Genomic DNA, 20,801 nt, shown 5'->3' with positions numbered 1-20,801 from the left:
AGCAGCGACAATAACATAGATTCATGCAATGCAATGAATCTATGTCATTAGTCAGTGGCGGTGCAGAGCCAGAGGGGGTGGCGCTCCAGCGCCCTCTATGGACGAGCCGCCACTGGAGCTAAGGATTTTAATGTTTTATCTGCACCTCCAACTAAGGCTAATTTTAGGGAATGCCTTATCAATATTCGGTATTTTCATTATTTTATGTTCCATACAGTTTAAAGGTTAGTTTTTACCAGAACATTAAAGCTGAACTCCAGTATTTTATACACTTTACATGTCCCTCACTAACCTGTGAGGCCGCCGGATTTGCGGTATACACTGTATCTGGGGCTACATACAGCAATACCGCCTTGTGTTAAAGATTTTCCTGAGACTTCCTGTGTCATACCCGGAACACACTAGAGTCAGCCATTCAGAGAAAGCGATGTAGTCTAGCAATGAATACAAATCTTCCTCTGGCTGAGTCTGAGGTAGTGACATCATCAGCCTGCCCCTCTGACTCAGCCAATCAGAGGAAGCATTGTATTTATTGATTGAGAACATTGCTTTCTCTGAATGACTGTGCAGTGTGCACCGATCATATAATCTACTGCAGTGTTTCTCAACTCCAGTCCTCAAGGCACACCAACAGGTCATGTTTTCAGGATTTCCCTCAAATGAAATGGCTGTGGTAATTACTAAGGAGGTGAAACTGATCAAATCGCCTGTGCAAACTAATGAAAAGCCTGAAAACATGACCTGTTGGGGCGCCTTAAGGACTGGAGTTGAGAAACACTTCTCTACTGTGTTCCGGATATGAGACAATAAGTCTTGACTCGAACCCGGAACACAGTGCGGTATGCTATATGTAGCCTCAGCTACATACAGTTTATACCGCACATCCAGCGGCCTCACATATAAGTGAGGGACATGGCCCAAACAAACTATGTAAAGTGTATCAAAAGCTGGCGTTGTGCTTTAAAACTGAACTTAAAATACATTTTCATCCAGTCACAGGCTGGGGACAGAGAGGTGACATAGCCGTATTGCTTAACTGCAGTAGAGAAAGGTCAGACCATCAATCTGGCTGTGTAAGGGGGTACGCAGGTGGCTGTATCTAGCCGTATAGCACAAGTTCTTCCTTTTTTCTCTGCCAGAGAACCCACAGGTACTGCTTACAGCCTCCTATTGAAGTCGCTGACTGTACACTGCTGTATATGCATATGAGCATGCAATTCTGAATGCAGACAGTCTGTGTCCAGAGTTGTATGCCCTTATACATACCGTGTTTCCCCGAAAATAAGACCTACCTCGAAAATAAGACCTAGCCTTATTTTCCAGGAAGGCTGCAATATAAGCCCTATTCCGAAAATAAGCCCTAGTTTAAAATGTTTGTAACATCCTATAATCCATACTATTACAGTAGTATATAATGTACAATGTGTGAGTTTCTGTAATATAATTGCAGGAAAAAAAGCGGGTCACAGAAGCGCTGAACGAAGGTATTTGGCACAATTCTATTACAGAAACACACACATTGTACATTATATACTACTGTAATATAGTGGATTATAGGATTTTACAAACATTTTAACTCCATTTACACTGGGGATTCCTGTCAGGCAGGGAGAGAGAGGGGGAGAGAAGACAGCACATTACATGGTAAGACCTACCCTGAAAATAAGCCCTTCTGTGTCTTTTGTTGCCAAAATTAATAAAGACCCGGACTTATTTTCGGGGAAACACGGTACATGTATTCACGTATTTTCCCATACGTGAGTGTAGTCTCATAAAGCCATTGTCGTCTTTAGGCAACTGTACACAGCATCTGTGGACTCTCTGACAAGGGAGAATGCCAGAATTTGCACTATATGCCCAGATACGGTGCATTAATCATAAAGTGGTTGTAAACCTCGGACATGAAATCTGAATAAAGCATATCCTTCTATAGTGTGTACCAGTCTCAATCCCGATCACCAATTGGCATTTCTGTCTGCTGCCTCGTTCCTCTGCTATAAGTCACTTCTGACATGTTTTCCTGACACCAAGAGCAAAATGGTGACACAGGAGGGAGCTCCAGCTGATTGACAGCCTCAGCTCTGTTCCTGTGTGAAGGGGGTGTGTCTCTTCCCTCCAATCAGCCCTCAGAGCTATCCTCACTGATGTAACTTCAGCTCTCCGTGCCCTGCTTTTCAGAGCTGAGAGATCCTGTGTAAATTATGCACTTTGCATGGATGTAGAGGAAAGACGACTAGATAAGCAAGGTATAATTGATGTAGGAGGATCAGTCATTTCAGTATATGTGAGAGACCACTTTAAATCTACAGAATGTCAATGATTTGTACATCTAGACAACTTTTATATATGTATTTTACCTACCGTATTTGCCGGTGTATAAGACGACCCCCTAATTTTACAGTTTTTTTTTTTTTTATATTTTTTGCCTGTACGCACCGTATAAGACAACGCCCCTTCCGAGGCTTCCGACGCTTCATATTTCTTCCTTCTGCGAGCGAGGAGAGGAGGAGGAGCCGCCGCGGCGTTCAAACCTTGGGGAACATTACAGCTTTCAATTCAATAGCTGTGTTTACACACACAGCTCCCGGTCCCCGGCGGGCACGGGAGTCGGGGGCGCGCGCGCGTACCTCCGGTGGCCTGCGAGAGAGCCGACGTAGTATGACGGGCTCTAGCGCAGGAGAGCCGCCCCCGTAGAATGACGGCGGCAGGTCGGCAAGTAGTTAACTAATACAAAGCCTGCTTGGCTTGGCAGAGGCTGTAACATCATCAGCCCACGCCTCTCTGACTCTCAAAGCCAATCAGAGTAGGCTACTGTATGTAGCCTGTTCGGATTGGCAGAGGTTGTTACTCCAATCCGAGCAGGATCTGTATTCATTTGAATACATCGCTCACCGGGATTGGCTAAGCGGTATATACTGTATGTAGCCGAAGCTACATACAGTATTACCGCACATCCAGCAGGCATCTGAGTATAAGACAACCCCTGCTTTTTTGCCAGTTTTTTTAAGTGTAAAAGCTATTCTTATACTCCAGCAAATACAGTATGTGTTTAGTTGTTTTCCTGCAGTTCAGCTTTAAATTCCACCAAAGTTGAAAACATTTTGGGCCTAACATGAAGGGAGAAAAAACCCTCTGTATAAATGATGCTCGTCTGTCTCCCAGTGTTTGCATAATATACTACCTAAAATGTCTTGTTGCTCTTTTTGCATCTGAAATGAGCCATACACTTGCAGACTTCACCTTATGTTACCTGCTGCTTTATATATTGGAAGTGACTTGGCGGTAATAGCCTCCTGTACATCCCAGCGTGATCTGTGCATCCATTTTGCTCTCTCTGACCACTTGGCTGCTTACAATGATTGGGACTTGAAGAGCAGCCAAGCCTGCTGCAATCCGCAAGTCCTTAGGGAAGGCGAGGGGTTACTCTCTGCAGACCTCAATCATCGCTTCCCATAGTAAACTAGATTAGAACACAGAATAAGGTAAGGAAATGATTTGCCGGCCAGTGACTCCATTAATCAGCCTGGTCAACTTTTCCCCCTTCCCCAAGTGAAATCCGTTTCTGTGATTTATAGTCTAGTAACAGAATTATGCTTTTTCTCCAGGATCCTTGCGAGGATAAACGGCATAAAGACATTTGGTCCAAGGAGAAGACGTGTGACCGCTTTCCCAAATTACTTATAATCGGACCTCAGAAAACAGGTATTTCTTCCATACTCCAATCCAATCACTAGCAGAGGGATAGAATTCTGATGGTGTGTGTGTTTGTACAGCTTGGAACACCTTCTAATGTGCTGTTATATTTATCCCCTGGGAAGGGGGATCATTAGTCAAAGCTTTTCAGAGGAGACCGAGAGGAAGGATTACTACTTGATAAAGAGTATGAAAAGAGGGGAAACTGAGATTAATACAGGATGTGCTGTGTGCACAGCGGGAGCCAGGATTAGTACAGGATGTTAGGAGGTGGGTGAAAATAATGTGGGAAAAGAGTCATCATCAGTTATAGACTGACCATGTACCAGAATGCATGTAAAGCACTTGATTGGTTGGCACAGCTGCTGGGAAGTGTGGCAGCTGTGGTGGATGTTTATGTGTAAGAGTGTTGATCAGAGGTGAAGAACTTGCTTGGCTTGAGTGCAGCCCCTGACAACACCAAGGGCCACACGTAATAATCATTGTATATTATGCTTAAGCGGGGGTTCACCCAAATAACATGTATATAAGATCATATTCTTTATACTTACAACATGTACAGTATGCCCTTTTTTTTGGGCTCTACATACCTTATTATGGCTATTTTCCACCCGGCTTCCGGGTACTCACTCCCACGGGAGTAGGCGTTTCTATGCAGAGGCGCAATGTTGCGACTTCACCCAGATGATTGACGTCCTTGAGAAAAAGTTCCCCCCCGCGCCCCCCTATTGCGTAGGCGAGTCACGGGGCTAGATTCAGATCTAAAGATCCGCTAATCTATCTGATATACGATCAGCCGGCGCAAGTTTTTGAGGCAAGTGCTGTATTCAGAAAGCACTTGCCTCTAAAGTTGCGCCGGCGGATCGTAAATCCCCCGGCGGAACTCAAATTCCGTGGCTAGGGAGTGTATAACATTTAAATCAGGCGCAATATGCTTTAAAATTTTGAAAAAAGGTTAAAAATTGTAAAAACGATAAAATGAGATTGGTTGAAAATTGTATAGTGAATGGTAGCCAAGACTGACGGTGACCGATCTTTCTCTGGGAGTGTGTCATTAACAGAGAAATGGAGGTTGATTTACAAAGCAGATGGTCAGTCATGACATGAGAGTGTTATTTAGGCTTGTGTCTAAGTGACAACTGGATGTAAGGTCAGTTGAAATGGGACATTAAAGCTAAAATTATGCAGTGTAATAAGCCACAATTATGCAAATTAATCATGCAAAAGTTACTTTATCAATTTTTCAGTGGATATTTATTGAGAGGGTTTTTGTGCTTTTATTAAATGGATCCAGGAGGCACAGATGAAACTTTCTGAGTATCTGTCTACACTGAAAAATTTTCTTAAGACTTGTTTGTTTAGCAGTCAGAGTGACAGGGCATGTGGTTAAATTAATCATACTGTGTAAGTTGGTTAAAAAAAGAAAAATACTTAAACATGATTTAAGTTTCTTTCTGATATAAGATATTTAGGATAACCCAACTTAAATGTTCTTTTGCAAAATTAAAGCAATTATAAGTAAAATAAAGTATAGTAAAGAAAAGTACAATAATATGGTAAAATATTACTTTTACAAAAAAATAATTAGTCACAGAATAAAAAGGGGGACGATGAAAATTTTGTCTCATTATAGACTGATAATGAAGATAAAATTCATTGTAAAAATAATTGATTCCAACAATAATGGATAGTTTTTGCATATCCAGGTACCTGACAGATTGACTGACAAATTGATTAATTGATTTTTTGTTTAGGCTAATGAAAGAAATTTTGAACTACTCATTATTAGAGCATTTTTGTCATCAAACTTCTTGAATATTGTTGTATTATGTTTATAGAGCAATCCAAAAGGCAAAGAGTGAACTGATACTATAAAGTATTGAGAGATTTGCAATCTGTGTAGATTGAGTATATTAGATTTTTTCACCTGCTGAAGGAGTATACAATTATGTTTTTTCCTTTTTAGTTAATTTTTGATAAAATTAATTGAGGTAATTTTAGGAAAATTAATATATTTTTAATGAAAACAAAGTTATGAACTTTGTCACATTCCATTGGGGTTGTTTTCAAACCATGGAATCAGATAATGATTTTTTCATTTTTATAGGACAGGTGATGAAGGACATGTATGCAATTTTAGTATTTGATAAAGTTATTGTTTCTTATCATCTTTAGTACCCTGATATTATAGAACGCTACAATAGTACTTTAAAGTCTAAATAGGGTAAGATGATTCAAGAAAAGGTAAATACTAGGTGATTTATTTACCTGTTATATTTTTGGTTTAAAACCTTTTCTAAAGTAAGGATTGGTTAAATTTTTTGAGTTAATGACAGGATGAAGAATGTCTGTTCTTCTATGTCTTTTTAAAATTAGCATACGTAGTTATTTTCAATCTGTTGCATAAGACAAAGTACAAGTATAGGAATTTCAGAAGTTTGTTCACAAAATACGGCTAGGCCTTTGCTAAATTTGAATAGAAATTATGTTTTGAATAAGATTTCTACTTTTTATGAGTATGTTTCATAATTTATTCCAGTAGCTAAAGTTGTGGTTAGGAATTATAATTCTGAACGTACCAAGGATATCAATAGGAATGCCAACTGAAATATCAGATTTCAATTGGGAAGGTTATTTTATTTTTTGTTTTCTTTCATGACCATGAAACAAGCACAACTAAAATTCTATTTTGTTATTACTTCTAGTTTTTCAAAATCATGTTATCAAGGATCATCATTTTTGGATGAACTTCAATGATTTATTCATATGGACTTACATCAAAAGTGACATATTGATCGATTGATCATTATGTAAGGGGGAGTTGGAATGTAATAATTCTAATATAGGAATTTTTTTGAATTTTTGAAATATGAAAAAATAGTTGTTATATTTTGGTTTCTAAATCTTTTATAAGAATACATATTGATACACATAAAATTATTATTTCATATAGAATAATTAATTTTGTATTCATTTTTATAGAACACATAACTTGAAAATTGGATGGATAGTTTGTTATTACAAGAATGTATAACAAAGTATACATTTGAAGTATTAATATAGTTAAACAGCATACAGGTTTGTGTGGAAGAAAAGGATTTTTAAGTGTCTAAACAGAATTATTGTTGAATTAAATAATACGAAACATTGGAAAAAATAATAAAAGAAAGAGTTGCTTGCTGGTCATGGATAGATAAATAAATCGATTAAAAAGATAGAAAAATAAATAGAAAAAAGATAGAATATATAAAGATATGACAATCAAATAATGGGAAAGTTATGTTTTTATATATCCACAAACAAATAGATTACATATTATGTTTATAATTGTTTAGTGTCTAGGATAATGTATAAAAAACTTATACTGAAGAAATTTGGTTATTGAAATTTCAAAAGAAATGAAAAAATTGTATTTATTAATTAATATTATAGAGTAATATAATTTGATACATCAAATATATTTATTTCTTCTTTATGATAAATAGTTATATGATATGGTTGAAGTTATACGAAGTAAAATTTATGAAGGTAAAGGAAGAAAAATTTTAATATTACATCATTTAGATGGAGAATAAATTAAAAAAAAAAATTTAATATAATAATTTATAATTTCTTAATGGAATCAAATGGTTAAATATTTCACAAGAATATCTCCGAATTTTGGAAAAAGTTTATGTACAATATCTGAAATGTTAAATTGTATTGTTTGTATTGGAAAAAAGTGAATCAGAAACCTTTTATTATTTAAGATGAATGCACTTATTTTATTTAATTACAGTGCATTAAGGGGGAATTTGTTAGATTTTAAATGTATTGATATTATGTTATAAAGGTCTCTGAAAAATTAGTTTAAACATGGTAGCATTTGAAGGTTTGTTAAAGACAAACGAAGGTCAGTTATGACGACAGAACAGCTGTAATAGCATAGGCCACATCTATTCTTGAAAGTCTACGTCAAGAAGGAGGTTGGAGATGTTAGTTAAATATACATAACTGGGCGTTAGAGCTCATCGCAACCTTCTTTGGAAACGAGCCAATTGTGCTTAGTTAGCTGTAAAACTTGTATAAGTATACAGGTTTGAGCATAGTAAGTTAGGAATCTCGAGGGTCATCCCGGCCCTACGGAAGCCTCAGGGTGGGGATGGGACCCTCACCCAGGAGAAAGATCATAAGGGGCTCTTTCCAGCAGAGAAGATGTAACATCTATTTCCTCCTTCTGTAACTTTGTGATGCCTACCTGCCATGATGTCTGTAACAACGTAACAATGTAAGCATAAACTGTCTAGCTGTCATAATCGTTGGAAGAATAAACCATCATATAATGAAGTTATGTCTGAATATTTTGGAACCGAGAACACGCCTGGAGAGGAAGAGGTTTTTGGCACATTGCATGACACATGTTAGAGGCATATGTCCATTATGTCCTCTCTGTTCTATCTCTGTCACCTCTCTTCCCCAAGCCCCCCGGCATCTAACAGTCCCCGCGCCGAACGAACTGCGCATGCGCCGTCCGCTAAATTTCCCAGCGTGCATTGCTCCAAATGACATCGCTAGGACGTCATTGGTTTCGGCGTGAACGTAAATTACGTCCATCGGTATTCCCGAACGACGTAAAATATTCAACCCGGAAACGACAGCCATACTTCACATAGGATACGCCGCATATAGCAGGGGTAACTATCCGCCAGAAAAAGCCGAACGCAAACAAAGTAAAAAAAAAAGCACCGGGCGTTCGTTTCTGAATCGGCAGAAATCCTCATTTGCATATTCGTTGCGTGAAAAAAAACGAAACGCCACCTAGCGGCCGGCCTGGAATTGCAGCCTAAGATCCGACGGTGTAAGTCACTTACACCTGTCGGATCTTAGGGAGATCTATGCGGAACCTGATTCTATGAATCGGGCGCATAGATACGACGGACGGAACTCAGAGATACGACGACGTATCAGGAGATACACCGTTGTATCTCTATCTGAATCCGGGCCACAGAGTTTCCGGAATTAGCCGTACTGCGAGTCGGCTCTACACGGCGCCTGCGCACCAACCAGGAGCCTTGTAGAGCTGACTGCGCAGGCGGCAGTTCGGCTACTTTCAGAATTCATACGCTGGGGAAAATAATTATTTGATCCCCTGCAGATTTTGTAAGTTTGCCCACTTACAATGAAATGAAGGATCTATCATTTTTATCATAGGGGTATTTTAAATGATAGCGACAGAATATCAACCATAATCCAGAAAAAAACATATGATGCAAAAGTTTTATAAATTAAGATCGCAGGTCAGTGAGTAAAATAGGTATTTGATCCCCTATCAAGCAACAATAATTTTGGCCCCCACAGACTGGCTACAGTATGTGCTCATGTGGTAAACCGATTAGTCCTGTCAATTTTAAAAAGGTGCTCCTAACGGCCACTCGTCTGTGTATAAAGACACCTGTCCACAGAACCTTTTTCCATTCAAACCTAGTCATCATGGGCAAGACCAAAAAGCTGTCAAAGGACGTCAGGGACAAGATTGTAGGCCCGCACAAGGCTGGAATGGGCTACAAGACCATCGGCAGTGAGCTTGGTGAGAAGGCGACAACTGTTGGAGCCATTATTCGCAAATGGAAGAAATGCAAAATAACCATCAATCACCCTCAGTCTGGAGCTCCATGCAAGATTTTGCCTTGTGGGGTAAGGTTGATCATGAGAAAAGTGAGGAATCAGCCTAGAACTACACGGGAGGAGCTTGTGAGTGATCTCAAAGCAGTTGGGACCACAGTTGCCAAACAAACCAATGGTAACACAATATGCCGCCGTGGATTGAAATCCTGCAGCGCCCACGAGGTCCCCCTCCTCAAGAGGGCACATGTACAGGCCCATCTGAAGTTTGCCAATGAAAATCTAAATGATTCAGAAAAGTATTGGGAGAAAGTGCTGTGGTCAGATGAGACCAAAATTGAGCTCTTTGGCATTATCTCGACTTGCTGTGTTTGGAGGAAGAAAAATGCTGATTATGACCCTGAAGCCCTGTACACACGCTCGGTTTTCTCGGCGGTAAAAAGTCAGCCGAGAAAACTGAGGGGAAAGCAGAGAACCCGGCAGGAAAACTGCCATGGAGCTTCGGCCGGGAATCCCGGCCATGTGCATGCTCCATCGGCACTGCCTCGCAGTCTTTCCCATAGGTAAGTAGTAGATCTGGCGGGGGAAAAAATGACAGGAATCCCGACAGGAAAATAAAGAGCAGGTTCTCTATTATCCCGAGTGGATTCCCGGCTGTTTTCCTGACGGGAAAACTGTGAGGAAGCCTACACACGTCCGGTTTTCCCAGCCAAAAGCTCTCCTGGCAGTTTTCCTGCGTACGTGTGTGTACGAGGCTTGAGAACATCATCTCTACAGTCAAGCATGGATGTGGAAACATTATGCTTTGGGGCTGTTTCTCTGCTAAAGGTACAGGCCAACTTGGCCGCATTGATTGGGGCCAATGAACAGGGCCATGTATTGTAAAATCTTGGATGAGAACCTTCTTCCCTCAGCCAGAACACTGAAGATGGGTTGTGCATGACAATGACCCAAAACATACCACAAGGTAACAAAGGAGTGGCTCAAGAAGAAGCACATGGTCTAGCCAGTATCCAGACCTTAATCATATAGACATTTTTTGGAGGGAACTGAAATGTCGAGCGACAGCCAAGAAACCTTAATGATTTAGAGAAGATCTGTAGAGAAGAGTGGACCAAAATTCCTTCTGAGAGGTGTGGAATCTTGGTAGCCAACTACAAGAATCGTCTTCCCTCTATGCTTAACAAGGGTTTCTCCACCAAGTACTAAGACATGTTTTGATTTGGGATCAAATACTTATTTTACTGAACTGCAACTCAATTTGTATCGTGTTTTTTCTGGATTTTTGCTTGATATTGTGTCTCTATCATTTAAAATACACCTATGATAAAAATTAAGACCATTTATTTGTAAAGGGGGAAACTTACAAAATCTGCAGGAGATCAAATAGTCATTGCCCCCACGGTATGCTCCAAGTCTGTGGATACTGAGAATGTTACATGAGATTGCTAAAGATTACCGACGTGACCTTGGGCAAATCAACACTTCCACAATTGGGCTCCTCGTAGCCCTCCTAAAAGTTACAGGTGCCACATTCCCCTAAGCAAGATCCATTATAAACGAATACAGAAATAAAATGCAGCAACGAAAAAAGTAATTGTTGAACAAAATGAACCATTTTGCTAGTTGAAACCTTTATTATGAATCTTGTTGGCATGAGTTAAGGACCTAGGGAGGAAAAACACTGACCACTAGCTGTTGAGGGAGTCGCTGTAAGTACCATAGGGGCTGAATGCATTACATTTCAGCCTCTAGGTTGAGGAAACCTGCCCCACTCCAAAAAAGATCTGTGAGTGGCAAACTGATGCCAACAGCATTCCAATGTTCAATATTTTATTCAGAAATAATTAGATGGAATGTTGCCAACAGTGACCTTGAACAGGTTTGAAAATTGATAGTTCCAGTTTGGTAGTTATGGGCAACACAGGCAGTTTTAGTTCCTTTTAAACCACCCCTATTGTTAAATATCAATATGTTTTCATCTGCAAGGTTATATTGTTCTTTGTTGAATACAAAGCAACTTATTTCGATATTTATTTTTTCATTCTTACCTTTTGGAATTGCTTCTTCATGTTTTAAAGGAGGATGCTCTTGGGTCCTACATTTGAAACGGGGTTGATTGAAATCCGTATGTGTAAAAGCATGTTTTTATGTACATTGCCTACATCCTTAAAGTGATATTAAAGGCAAGTTAAAAAAAAATTATACTTTCCTGCTCTGTGCAGTGGTTTTTGACAGAGCAGTCCTGATCCTCCTCTTCTTGGGTACCCTGCCGGTGCTCCTGGCCCCTCCCTCTTGCCACGTGTCCCCAGATCAAACAGCTTGCTATGAGGGCACCCAAGCAGGGTCGCTCCCATGCCACTGCTCTGCGTGTCCAACAAAAAGAGCCACGGCTTGGCCCCCTCACTCTCCTCATTGGCACACTGACTGATTGACAGCAGCAGGAGCCATTGGCTCAGCCAATGAGGAGGGAGAGCCGAGGGTCTTGTGCACATTGCTGTATAGCGAGCGTTTGGGGTGTGTCTGTGAGAATTTCAGCTTATTTAGGCAAAAAGTTTTTTTTCGTACATCACGGGACACAGAGCGGCATAGTAATTACTATGTGGGTTATAGAGCCTACCTTCAGGTGATGGACACTGGCACACCCAAGACAGGAAGTCCCCTCCCCTATATCGGGGTTTGACAAATTTGCTTGGAATCTAGGAGCCAGCTAAAAAGGTTACGAGCCAGAAAACGCGCCCCGTCCAGACGAGCTTGCACGCAGAAGCGAACACATACGTGAGTAGCGCCCGCATATGTAAACGGTATTCAAACCACACATGTGAGGTACTTCCCCGATCGTTAGAGGGAGAGCAATAATTCTAGCCCTAGACCTCCTCTGTAACTCAAAACATGCAACCTGTAGAATTTTTTAAACGTTGCCTATGGAGATTTTAAAGGGTAAAAGTTTGTCGCCATTTCACGAGCGAACGCAATTTTGAAGCGTGACATGTTGGGTATCAATTTACTCGGCATAACATTATCTTTCACAATATAAAAAAAAAATGGGATAACTTTACTGTTGTCTTATTTTTTAATTTTAAAAAATGTATTTTTTTCCCCAAAAAAGTGCGCTTGTAAGACCGCTGCGCAAATACGGCGTGACAGAAAGTATTGCAACGATCACCATTTTATTCTCTAGGGTGTTAGAATAAAAAAATATATATAATGTTTGGGGGTTCTAATTAGAGGGAAGGAGATGGCAGTGAAAACAGTGAGAAATTACACATTAGAACTGGTTTTACTTGTAATGCCAACGGCCACCACCAGATGGCGCCAGGTCACAGAAGGAAGCTTGGGACTTCACAAGGCCGCAAAGACGCGGCCTCAATTACCGGCCATCGCGGGCCCACCGCGATCGCACGGCAGGCGAGGTGAGGGTTCACGGAGACACCCACCCCTGGAGGCACCTGTGCCTCCGTGCGCCCCCACCTCCCCCGCCGCGCGATCACGACGGCCAGTAATTGTGGCCGCGGCTTCAATTACCGGCGGGGCGCCAGGTCACAATTTCTTGTCGCAATTGGGACCTGGCGCCCGGATATTGTCGAGCCCTGCTCTATATAACCCCTCCCATACCGGGAGCACCTCCGTTTTATCGCCAGTGTCTTAGGTGTTGGTCACGGTTAACTTATGTTCAAAGAAGCTTCGTTTTATAGGTCCTTTGTGGTCTAAGCAAGCTGATTCCGGATCCGTCCAAAGTGCTTTGTAGCCAAATTGGACGGTACCTGGGCCTCGGTTAAGAAGAAAGTGTACAACTGTCTGCAAATATTAGCCCCTCTTTTATATGCGCCAGTCTGGTTGCCTGAAGCTGGCCAAGAATTCTCTGAGAAAAATAACATGTTACAAGTTACAAAGTGTTAACCTGGTCACTGTTGTTTCCCAAAGACAGAACAAAACCACAATTTCAATGTCACTCTTCATTACATAGGAGAAAACATGTATGTTCAATGTTGTTCATGACACCACCAACAGACACAGGTGTCCAAAGTGTAATCAAATGACACCTCTTTATCTAGTCTATAGACCCCTCTTCAAATGTTCTAAGCAACTTTTTATCTGCTGCCATATTTGTATTTGTTATTCTAGTAATGTACACAGAAAGTTGATGGGAGTGCAGTATTGAATAATTTTATTACCATCTGCCTTCGCAGGAACCACTGCATTATACCTCTTCCTAGGAATGCACCCAGACCTGAGCAGTAACTACCCTAGTTCGGAGACGTTTGAGGAGATCCAGTTCTTCAATGGGCAGAATTACCACAAGGGAATTGACTGGTATGCTTCCTCCATTTTTCTCTTGCTGGTGGCTGTAAGTAAAATTGTGTACTGAGGCTCCATTTACATTGAAGCATTCAAAAAACATACTTGTGCTTTGGTGCATTCCCGAGGGTATTAAAATGCAGAAAACCAGACTACGCGTGCCAAAATACACATCAAATCACATAGAAACGTGTTTTTGAGTGTTGCCGGGGGCCAGATTCATTGCCAAAAAGGCTTGTTTACACCAACTCCCACTCTAAAACTTGTGTGGACTGGTGTCCATTGTGTAAGGGCGGTGCTTTGTCTACAATGCAAGGCACTGTATTTTTTTTTTTTTTTTTACTTTCTTAAAGTGGAACAAAATGACACTTCATCCTATTCAGTCTATGCACCACAGCGCATTTTAGTGACATGCAGAGCGGTGAGTTATGCGGTGTTAAATTGCAACCCGCTTCAACACCGCATTGTCATGTGAACAAGGCATGTAATAAACTGTTGTGACGGAGCCCTAAATACTTGCTTAAATCCCTTTCACACTTAGGATTTTTTCAGGCGGTACAGCGCTAAAAATAGCGCTGCTATACCGCCTGAAAAACTCCTTCACTGCATACTCAATGTGAAAGCCGGAGGGCTTTCACACTGAGGCGATGCGCTGGCGGGAGATAAAAAAAAATCTCCTGTCAGCAGCATCTTTGGAGCAGTGAGAGGAGCAGTATGTAAACCGCTCCTTCACCACTCCTTCCCATTTAAAACAATGGGAAACCGCGGCAATGCGCCTCTGCAGAGGCGCATTGCGGGCGGTATTAACCCTTTATCGGCCGCTAGCGGGGGGTTAATACCGCACCGCTATCGGCTGATTCCCGCGGCAATCTCGGCGGTATATCGCCACTATTTTTAGCGGCACTATACCGCCACCGCGGCTCCCGCTCCAATGTGAAAGGGGCCTTAGAATTATGTTAACATAGTGGTGCTTCCCTCTAAGTCTGATAGAGGGTATGTAAAAAAAAAATTGCATACCTGGCTAGGCATGACTTTGTGTCTCATCAGCTCAAACCTTGTATGCAACCTTTAAAGGGGTTGTAAAGGTTCTTTTTCTAAATGGGTTCATTTAAGGTAGTGCATTGTTGGTTCACTTACCTTTTCCTTCGATTTCCCTTCTAAATGTGTTTTTTTTTCTTTGTCTGAATTTCTTACTTCCTGTTTCTCCTCAGTAAGCTTGCCCCCATCATCCGAGACGTTCTGGCTGGGGGTTAGTCAGCCAGAACAGCTTACTGAGGAGGAACAGGAAGTGAGAAATTTAGACAAAGAAAACAAACATTTAGAAGAGAATTCGAAGGAAAATGTTAGTGAACCAACAATTCACTAGCTTAAAGTGGATGTAAACACAATTTATGAAATTTGAGCTGGGCACATATATCTGCAGTATTTTGTTATCTCTTTTCAATGAGCCAAGTCTTATAGCTCTCTTCTAAACGGTTCCTCTGTTATCGGCCTGAAAACTCCTGACATATTTTTCTCTTCCGTTCATGGACGGACACAGCAGCATTGACCTTAGGGTTATGTACCTTCGCTCTAGGAGAGACCTAGAGCGAAGGTACATAACCCTAAGGTCAATGCTGCTGTGTCCGTCCATGAACTCGGAGAAATGGATTTTATGGTGAGTACAAAAATCCTATTTTCTCTTCCGTTCATGGACGGACACAGCAGCATTGACCTTGGGGTTATGTACCTTCGATCTAGGTCTCTCCTAGAGTGAAGGTACATAACCCTAAGGTCAATGCTGCTGTGTCCGTCCATGAACTCGGAGAAATGGATTTTAACGGTGAGTACAAAAATCCTATTTTATTTTTTAGACAAAAGCAGCCAGAATCTTTTGTCAAAGGAGGTTGCTAAAACAGAGTAGCAGAGAGCAGCTCCTATTACAAAATGGCTCTGATAGTCTCTGCCTATGAGGAGAGGGGGTGTGTGCCTTTCCTCCAATCAGCAATTTTAGCTATCTTGGCTGTATGCCCAGACAACACACTCTGTGTTAACCAGGAAGAGAAAATCTCCTAACACGATCTCAACTTTCTAAACGCTATATAAATGTGAACACAGCAGATATACATATAAAACCTATGTAGGGAGATTTGGTTAATCTCGGTGTATCATCTGAGGCTGTTCACTTCACTGGGTGTATGGATGGTTTACATCCACTTTAAAGGAACCGATTTAGAAAAAAAAAAATTAACCTTTTACAACCCCTTTAAGCAAATGTCGGTGCAAAAATAAAATCTGCAGTATGTCTCTGCAATGCATACATATTTCCCCCTGTTTTATCCCCTTAAATATCCTGCAATATGTATAGCAAAATGTAAAACAAAAACAAAAAATTCTATCTGGCAGTCACTAGTGTATTCCTAGCTTATAGTATGAGACCAGCTAACTCTAACAGCACTTAATATGCATATTTGTTTTTCCAGGTATATGGAGTTTTTTCCCATTCCATCCAACACCACTTCAGATTTGTACTTTGAGAAGAGCGCCAACTACTTTGATTCAGAAGTAGTTCCGAGGCGTGTGGCTGCACTTCTCCCCAAAGCCAAACTCGTCACCATCCTTATTAATCCTTTAGACCGCGCTTACTCCTGGTATCAGGTAATTCTATTTGTTAGATGACTTATGCAAGTTTCTAGTGTATTTTTTCCTGTTATCAATGTATAGACCCACAGTGTTATTTCATTTTTTTATTTTACATTATTGATATATCCACTTTAGCAGAAAATTACATTTCTTTCGCCATTGATGGACACAGGAAATATTTAAATTTAATTAATACTGCCACCTACAAGAGGATTAGACACTGGCAAACAAACAACTGTAGGCCAGCCCAGAATAATCCTTCCTACCAGCATGCCTCTGATATCCTAGTGTCCTCAATCAAGACTCACATGGATGTTCTCAGTCTGGCCTTTGGAGTGCTTTGTCCTGTTTGGCTGGATGTTGTTGGAATAGTCTGGAAGTTACCTTCGGGGACTGGGTTCTGCTTGGGGTACGTTCCAAACTCTGTTCTAATGAAAGTTGGCTGTAGAGCTGTTTCCATGTTGCTGGCATTTTCCCTGTCTCTCAAGACACACTTAGGCCCCGTACACAAGGTGGGACAAAACCGATGAGAATGGTCCGACGGACCGTTTTCATCGGTTCACCGCTGAAGTGGCCGTACGGCCTGATATGTGTACACACCGTCAGTCCAAAATCCGATCGGGTCAGAACGTGGTGACGTCAAACACACAACGTGCTGAATAAAACGAAGTTCAATGCTTCCAAGCATGCGTCGATTCTGAGCATGCGCAGGTTTTGAACCGATGCTTTTCTGTACTAACCATCGGTTTGGTCCGATGAGGCAGTGGTCCATCAGTTCGGTTTTGAAGCATGTTTTAACATTTTGGACCGAAGGAAAACAGACCGATAGCCTATACACACGGTCGGTTTGGTCCGATGAAAATGAACTTCGGTTCATTCTCATCGGACCAAACCGACCGTGTGTATGGGGCCTTAGGCCTTGTACACACGATAGGTTAAACAGAGGACAACGGTCTGATGGACCGTTTTCATCGGTCAAAGCCGATCGTGTGTGGGCCCCATAGGTTATTTAACCATTGGTTAAGAATAAGCCAACTTGCTTTAAATTTTAACCGATGGATTCCTAACCGATAGGTCAAAATCGATCGTTAGTAGGCACAACCATCGATTAAAAATCCACGCATGCTCAGAATCAAGTCGATGCATGCTTGGAAGCATTGAACTTTTTTTTTCAGCACGTCGTGTTTTACGTCACCGCGTTCTGACACGATCGGTTATTTAACCGATGGTGTGTGGGCGTGACGGACCATCAGTCAGCTTCACCGGTTTACCGATGACAACGGTCCATCAGACCGTTCTCATCGGATGGACTGATCGTGTGTACGAGGCTTTAGTGAGTTGGCTGGCCAGGTTGTGCATTGGGATTATGTAGGTCGCTGGGCATCTTTATTCTCCATTCCCACTGGTTTGGCTTTGCAATGGGTTTAACCGATGTAACTGAGCTCTGGCGCCATCTGCTGGGTGGAATGTTCCACGCAACACACTTTTTTTTCCCAGCCAAAGACCAGTGAAAATAAGGCGTCTCCTGCTTGTAAAGAGCCACATGGAACTTGGGGGAGGACATCCCCACTGTACCGGGTGCTCTCAACCCACTTTCTACTAATTGTTCATGGACTGCTTGCAGCACACCTACTGGCAACACTGACGTCTGCAGTTTAGAATTATGTTATTCTCTGCTCTTAATTTGTTCATTGACTGGTAGAACTTTTTTCGTTCTGGCTGCAGACTGAGATCCAACAGGTTTTCTATTCACACTAAACACAGTGGATGGACAAATCTTCCACTGTGGCTACTGTAGTCTGACGGCCAAACAGGTCCTGCCACCGTTTTGGATTATATAGTTGTAGTATGGACCACTTTTAAACTAGTTGATTAGACTGTTGCTCCTATCAGTATTGTCTCCAGCCTTGGGTCACTTAAAACTATTAACATCCGCTTTCCAACTGTTTCTCGACAGACATTGTAAACATCCTGATGGGTTATTTGCTCCCCTCAAGCACTTATTAGTCTTGTGTCTGTACGGTGAGGATTCGGTGGAGAAGCAGTCCATTCCCACTGTAGATTCAGCCATTTCCTGTCTCAACAAGATGATTACTATACCAGTAACGATGCACCTGCCTTGAAGGATCCAATCGATTAGGCATTTGGAAGTCCTCTCTAAAACACCCTTCTTGCTGGCAGGCCCTGCCTTCCACCCCATCCTGGCTGTGTCACGTTGCCAAACAATGGTTGAATAGTCAAAATCTCTTAAAAGAGATTTTACCACTGTTGCGGTTGATCCATTGATTGTTGAACACATGAAGCAAATGGCTATAACTTTAATTTTCATGTAGGATGGTCTGCCGGAAGTTTCCGAGCTTATGTCTCGCATTGGTCTCTGTCCAGATGCATAAGGCACTTTGGAACTTGCATGTAGCAAGGATTTGATGAGCATGGCCTTTAAAGGAGAACGGCTCTTCAGATCTACTCTTCATACCATTATGAAGTACGCTGCTGTTGTAAACAGCACCAAACTTTCTTTTTGTTTCATTACTGCTGCACCCGCCATGTCTAGACTCCCTTGTCTTAGTCAAATCACAAAGTCTCGCTTGACATCTTAAGTTTAGGTAGTGAGGTTTCCTTTGTCACCACACAGGCAGATCTCCATGGAGCCTTCTTGGGGCTTCTGGACCAAGTGTCATTGCCTTAGTTGTGACAGAACAGTTTCAAGGCTTTTATTACAACCTGTTTACAGTTTCCAAACACAAAAATGGTTTGTCAATCAGGTTTGTCTATTGGGTATAGGCCAGGGGGTGCTCCGTGGCTCCATGGGATCAGTACACTCCAATCTGTGCCTTTCTTTTCCTGAAACTTTTTCCTCATATGTTTTGCAGGATTGAGATCAAAGCATTTTGTTGATCCTTACTGCTCCAGGCTGGCTCCGGCGGATATGGTACACTGAGACTCCTGACATGCTCCATGGGCTCCAGATTGTCCAGATCTTTCTGTCTGGAACAGAAATGCTGTCCTGCTTCATGGGCACTGGATTTAATGCAAGGCTGTCAAAGCCCAGATTTTGAGCGACAGAGGGACATTTTAAGTCTTTGTTTCCTACTATGCCAACAGCAAGGATGACTACGGTATTTGCCATAATGTCCATCATCGGTCATGGAAGGCAGACTTGACTTGGTGTTAGTCTCGGGGGTCTTCCACCCTAACAATTTCTTCATGGGACAGATGCTCTGTTTCCTGTTGCTGATTCTGGACCAGCGTTTGTGTCTCAACACTATCAAGGACAAGATTTATGCCCTTTCTGTTCTTTCAGAGACCATGGACCTCACACTTAAGACCTTTGTACAGGGAGTCACCTATGTTGCTCCCCTCTCCCTGTACGTTTCCTTGTCACTCAGTGATGGTCTGATTTCTCCTGCGCATCAGAAACCACTGTCTGAGCTCATTAGAGACATTAGTCTCTCTTCACATACAAGGTGGTGTTCCTTGTAGCCATCACCTCTACAAGACAAATGTTTGAACTGGTGGCTTTACCGTACAAAGAACCTTTTTTAGTGTGGCACAGGGACAAAGTGGTGTTAAGGTCCAGGACTACCTTCTTGCCTAAGGTAATTTTCGCCTTTTACCTCAACCTGGACATTGTTTTTCTGTCCTTTATTTTGCCAAAAGGAATTTCATTCAATTGTCTGGATGTGGTTTGGGCTGTGCAAGTATGTTTGTCAGCCACTGCTTCTTTCAGGTAGACTGGTCCTTTTTTGTAAAGCCAGATAGTCCACTGCTTCTTGTTCTACCTTTTCTAGGTGGCTCAGGCAGTCCTTCTTTCAAGCTTATAGTGTCAAGTATCAGGTTCCACACTTTCCTGTAAGGGAGCACTCAATTAGATCTGCGGGTGCTTCTTGGGCTTTTTTGCATTAAAGGGGTTGTAAAGGAAACCATTTTTTTCCCTAAATGGCTTCCTTCATGTTAGTGCAGTCCTCCTTCACTTACCTCATCCTTCGATTTTGCTTTTAAATGTTCTTATTTCTTCTGAGAAATCCTCACTTCCTGTTCTTCTGTCTGTAACTACACACCGTAATGCAAGGCTTTCTCCCTGGTGTGGAGAAGGCCTCTTGAGGGGGGAGCAGGCAAGTCAGGACACTCTCTACTTTGCAGATGGAGAAAGGAGCTGTGTGTTAGTGGGCGTCCTGACACTCCTGCTCGCCCCCTCAAGAGGCTTTCTCCACACCAGGTAGAAAGCCTTGCATTACTGTGTGTAGTTACAGACAGAAGAACAGGAAGTGAGGATTTCTCAGAAGAAATGGACATTTAAAAGACTCATTAGGCTCCAAGAAAAGGAGCTGTAGGGGAGATCAAAGCTGCTGGTGGTGGTAGTAGGAGACTGGGTGATGAGTGGGTTTTTTCTCTTGCTTTCTCTCAATATTTGTAATGTTGAAACTACATCACACCATCTGTGATATTGTGAGCCCTTCACTTTGGCTGGCCCAGGGTTTGTTAAAACCATATGGGCATTGTCAAGCTTTAACAAGTGTTTTGTTTTTTTAATGCCTATTTAGTATGCGTCATTAAACAAAGAAAAACGTTTTCCCCACACAAAC

At 41.8% G+C, this 20,801-nt stretch overlaps 1 protein-coding gene across 1 annotated transcript in view; it reads left to right on the top strand.

Moving 5' to 3' along the window:
* Positions 1 to 20,801, top strand: part of NDST1 (N-deacetylase and N-sulfotransferase 1) — a 173,707-nt gene that overhangs the window by 140,481 nt on the left and 12,425 nt on the right. Inside the window, exons 9-11 of the mRNA XM_040345034.1 lie at positions 3,606 to 3,702; positions 13,485 to 13,608; positions 16,056 to 16,230. Of these exons, the coding sequence (XP_040200968.1) occupies positions 3,606 to 3,702; positions 13,485 to 13,608; positions 16,056 to 16,230 (396 nt within the window). The remainder of the gene's footprint in view (positions 1 to 3,605; positions 3,703 to 13,484; positions 13,609 to 16,055; positions 16,231 to 20,801) is intronic.

This window comes from Rana temporaria, chromosome 3 (genome assembly GCF_905171775.1).
Source record: "Rana temporaria chromosome 3, aRanTem1.1, whole genome shotgun sequence".
Taxonomy (NCBI): domain Eukaryota; kingdom Metazoa; phylum Chordata; class Amphibia; order Anura; family Ranidae; genus Rana; species Rana temporaria.
The sequence above is the reverse complement of the archived record's forward strand: the minus strand, read 5'-3'. Positions and strand labels throughout refer to the sequence as shown.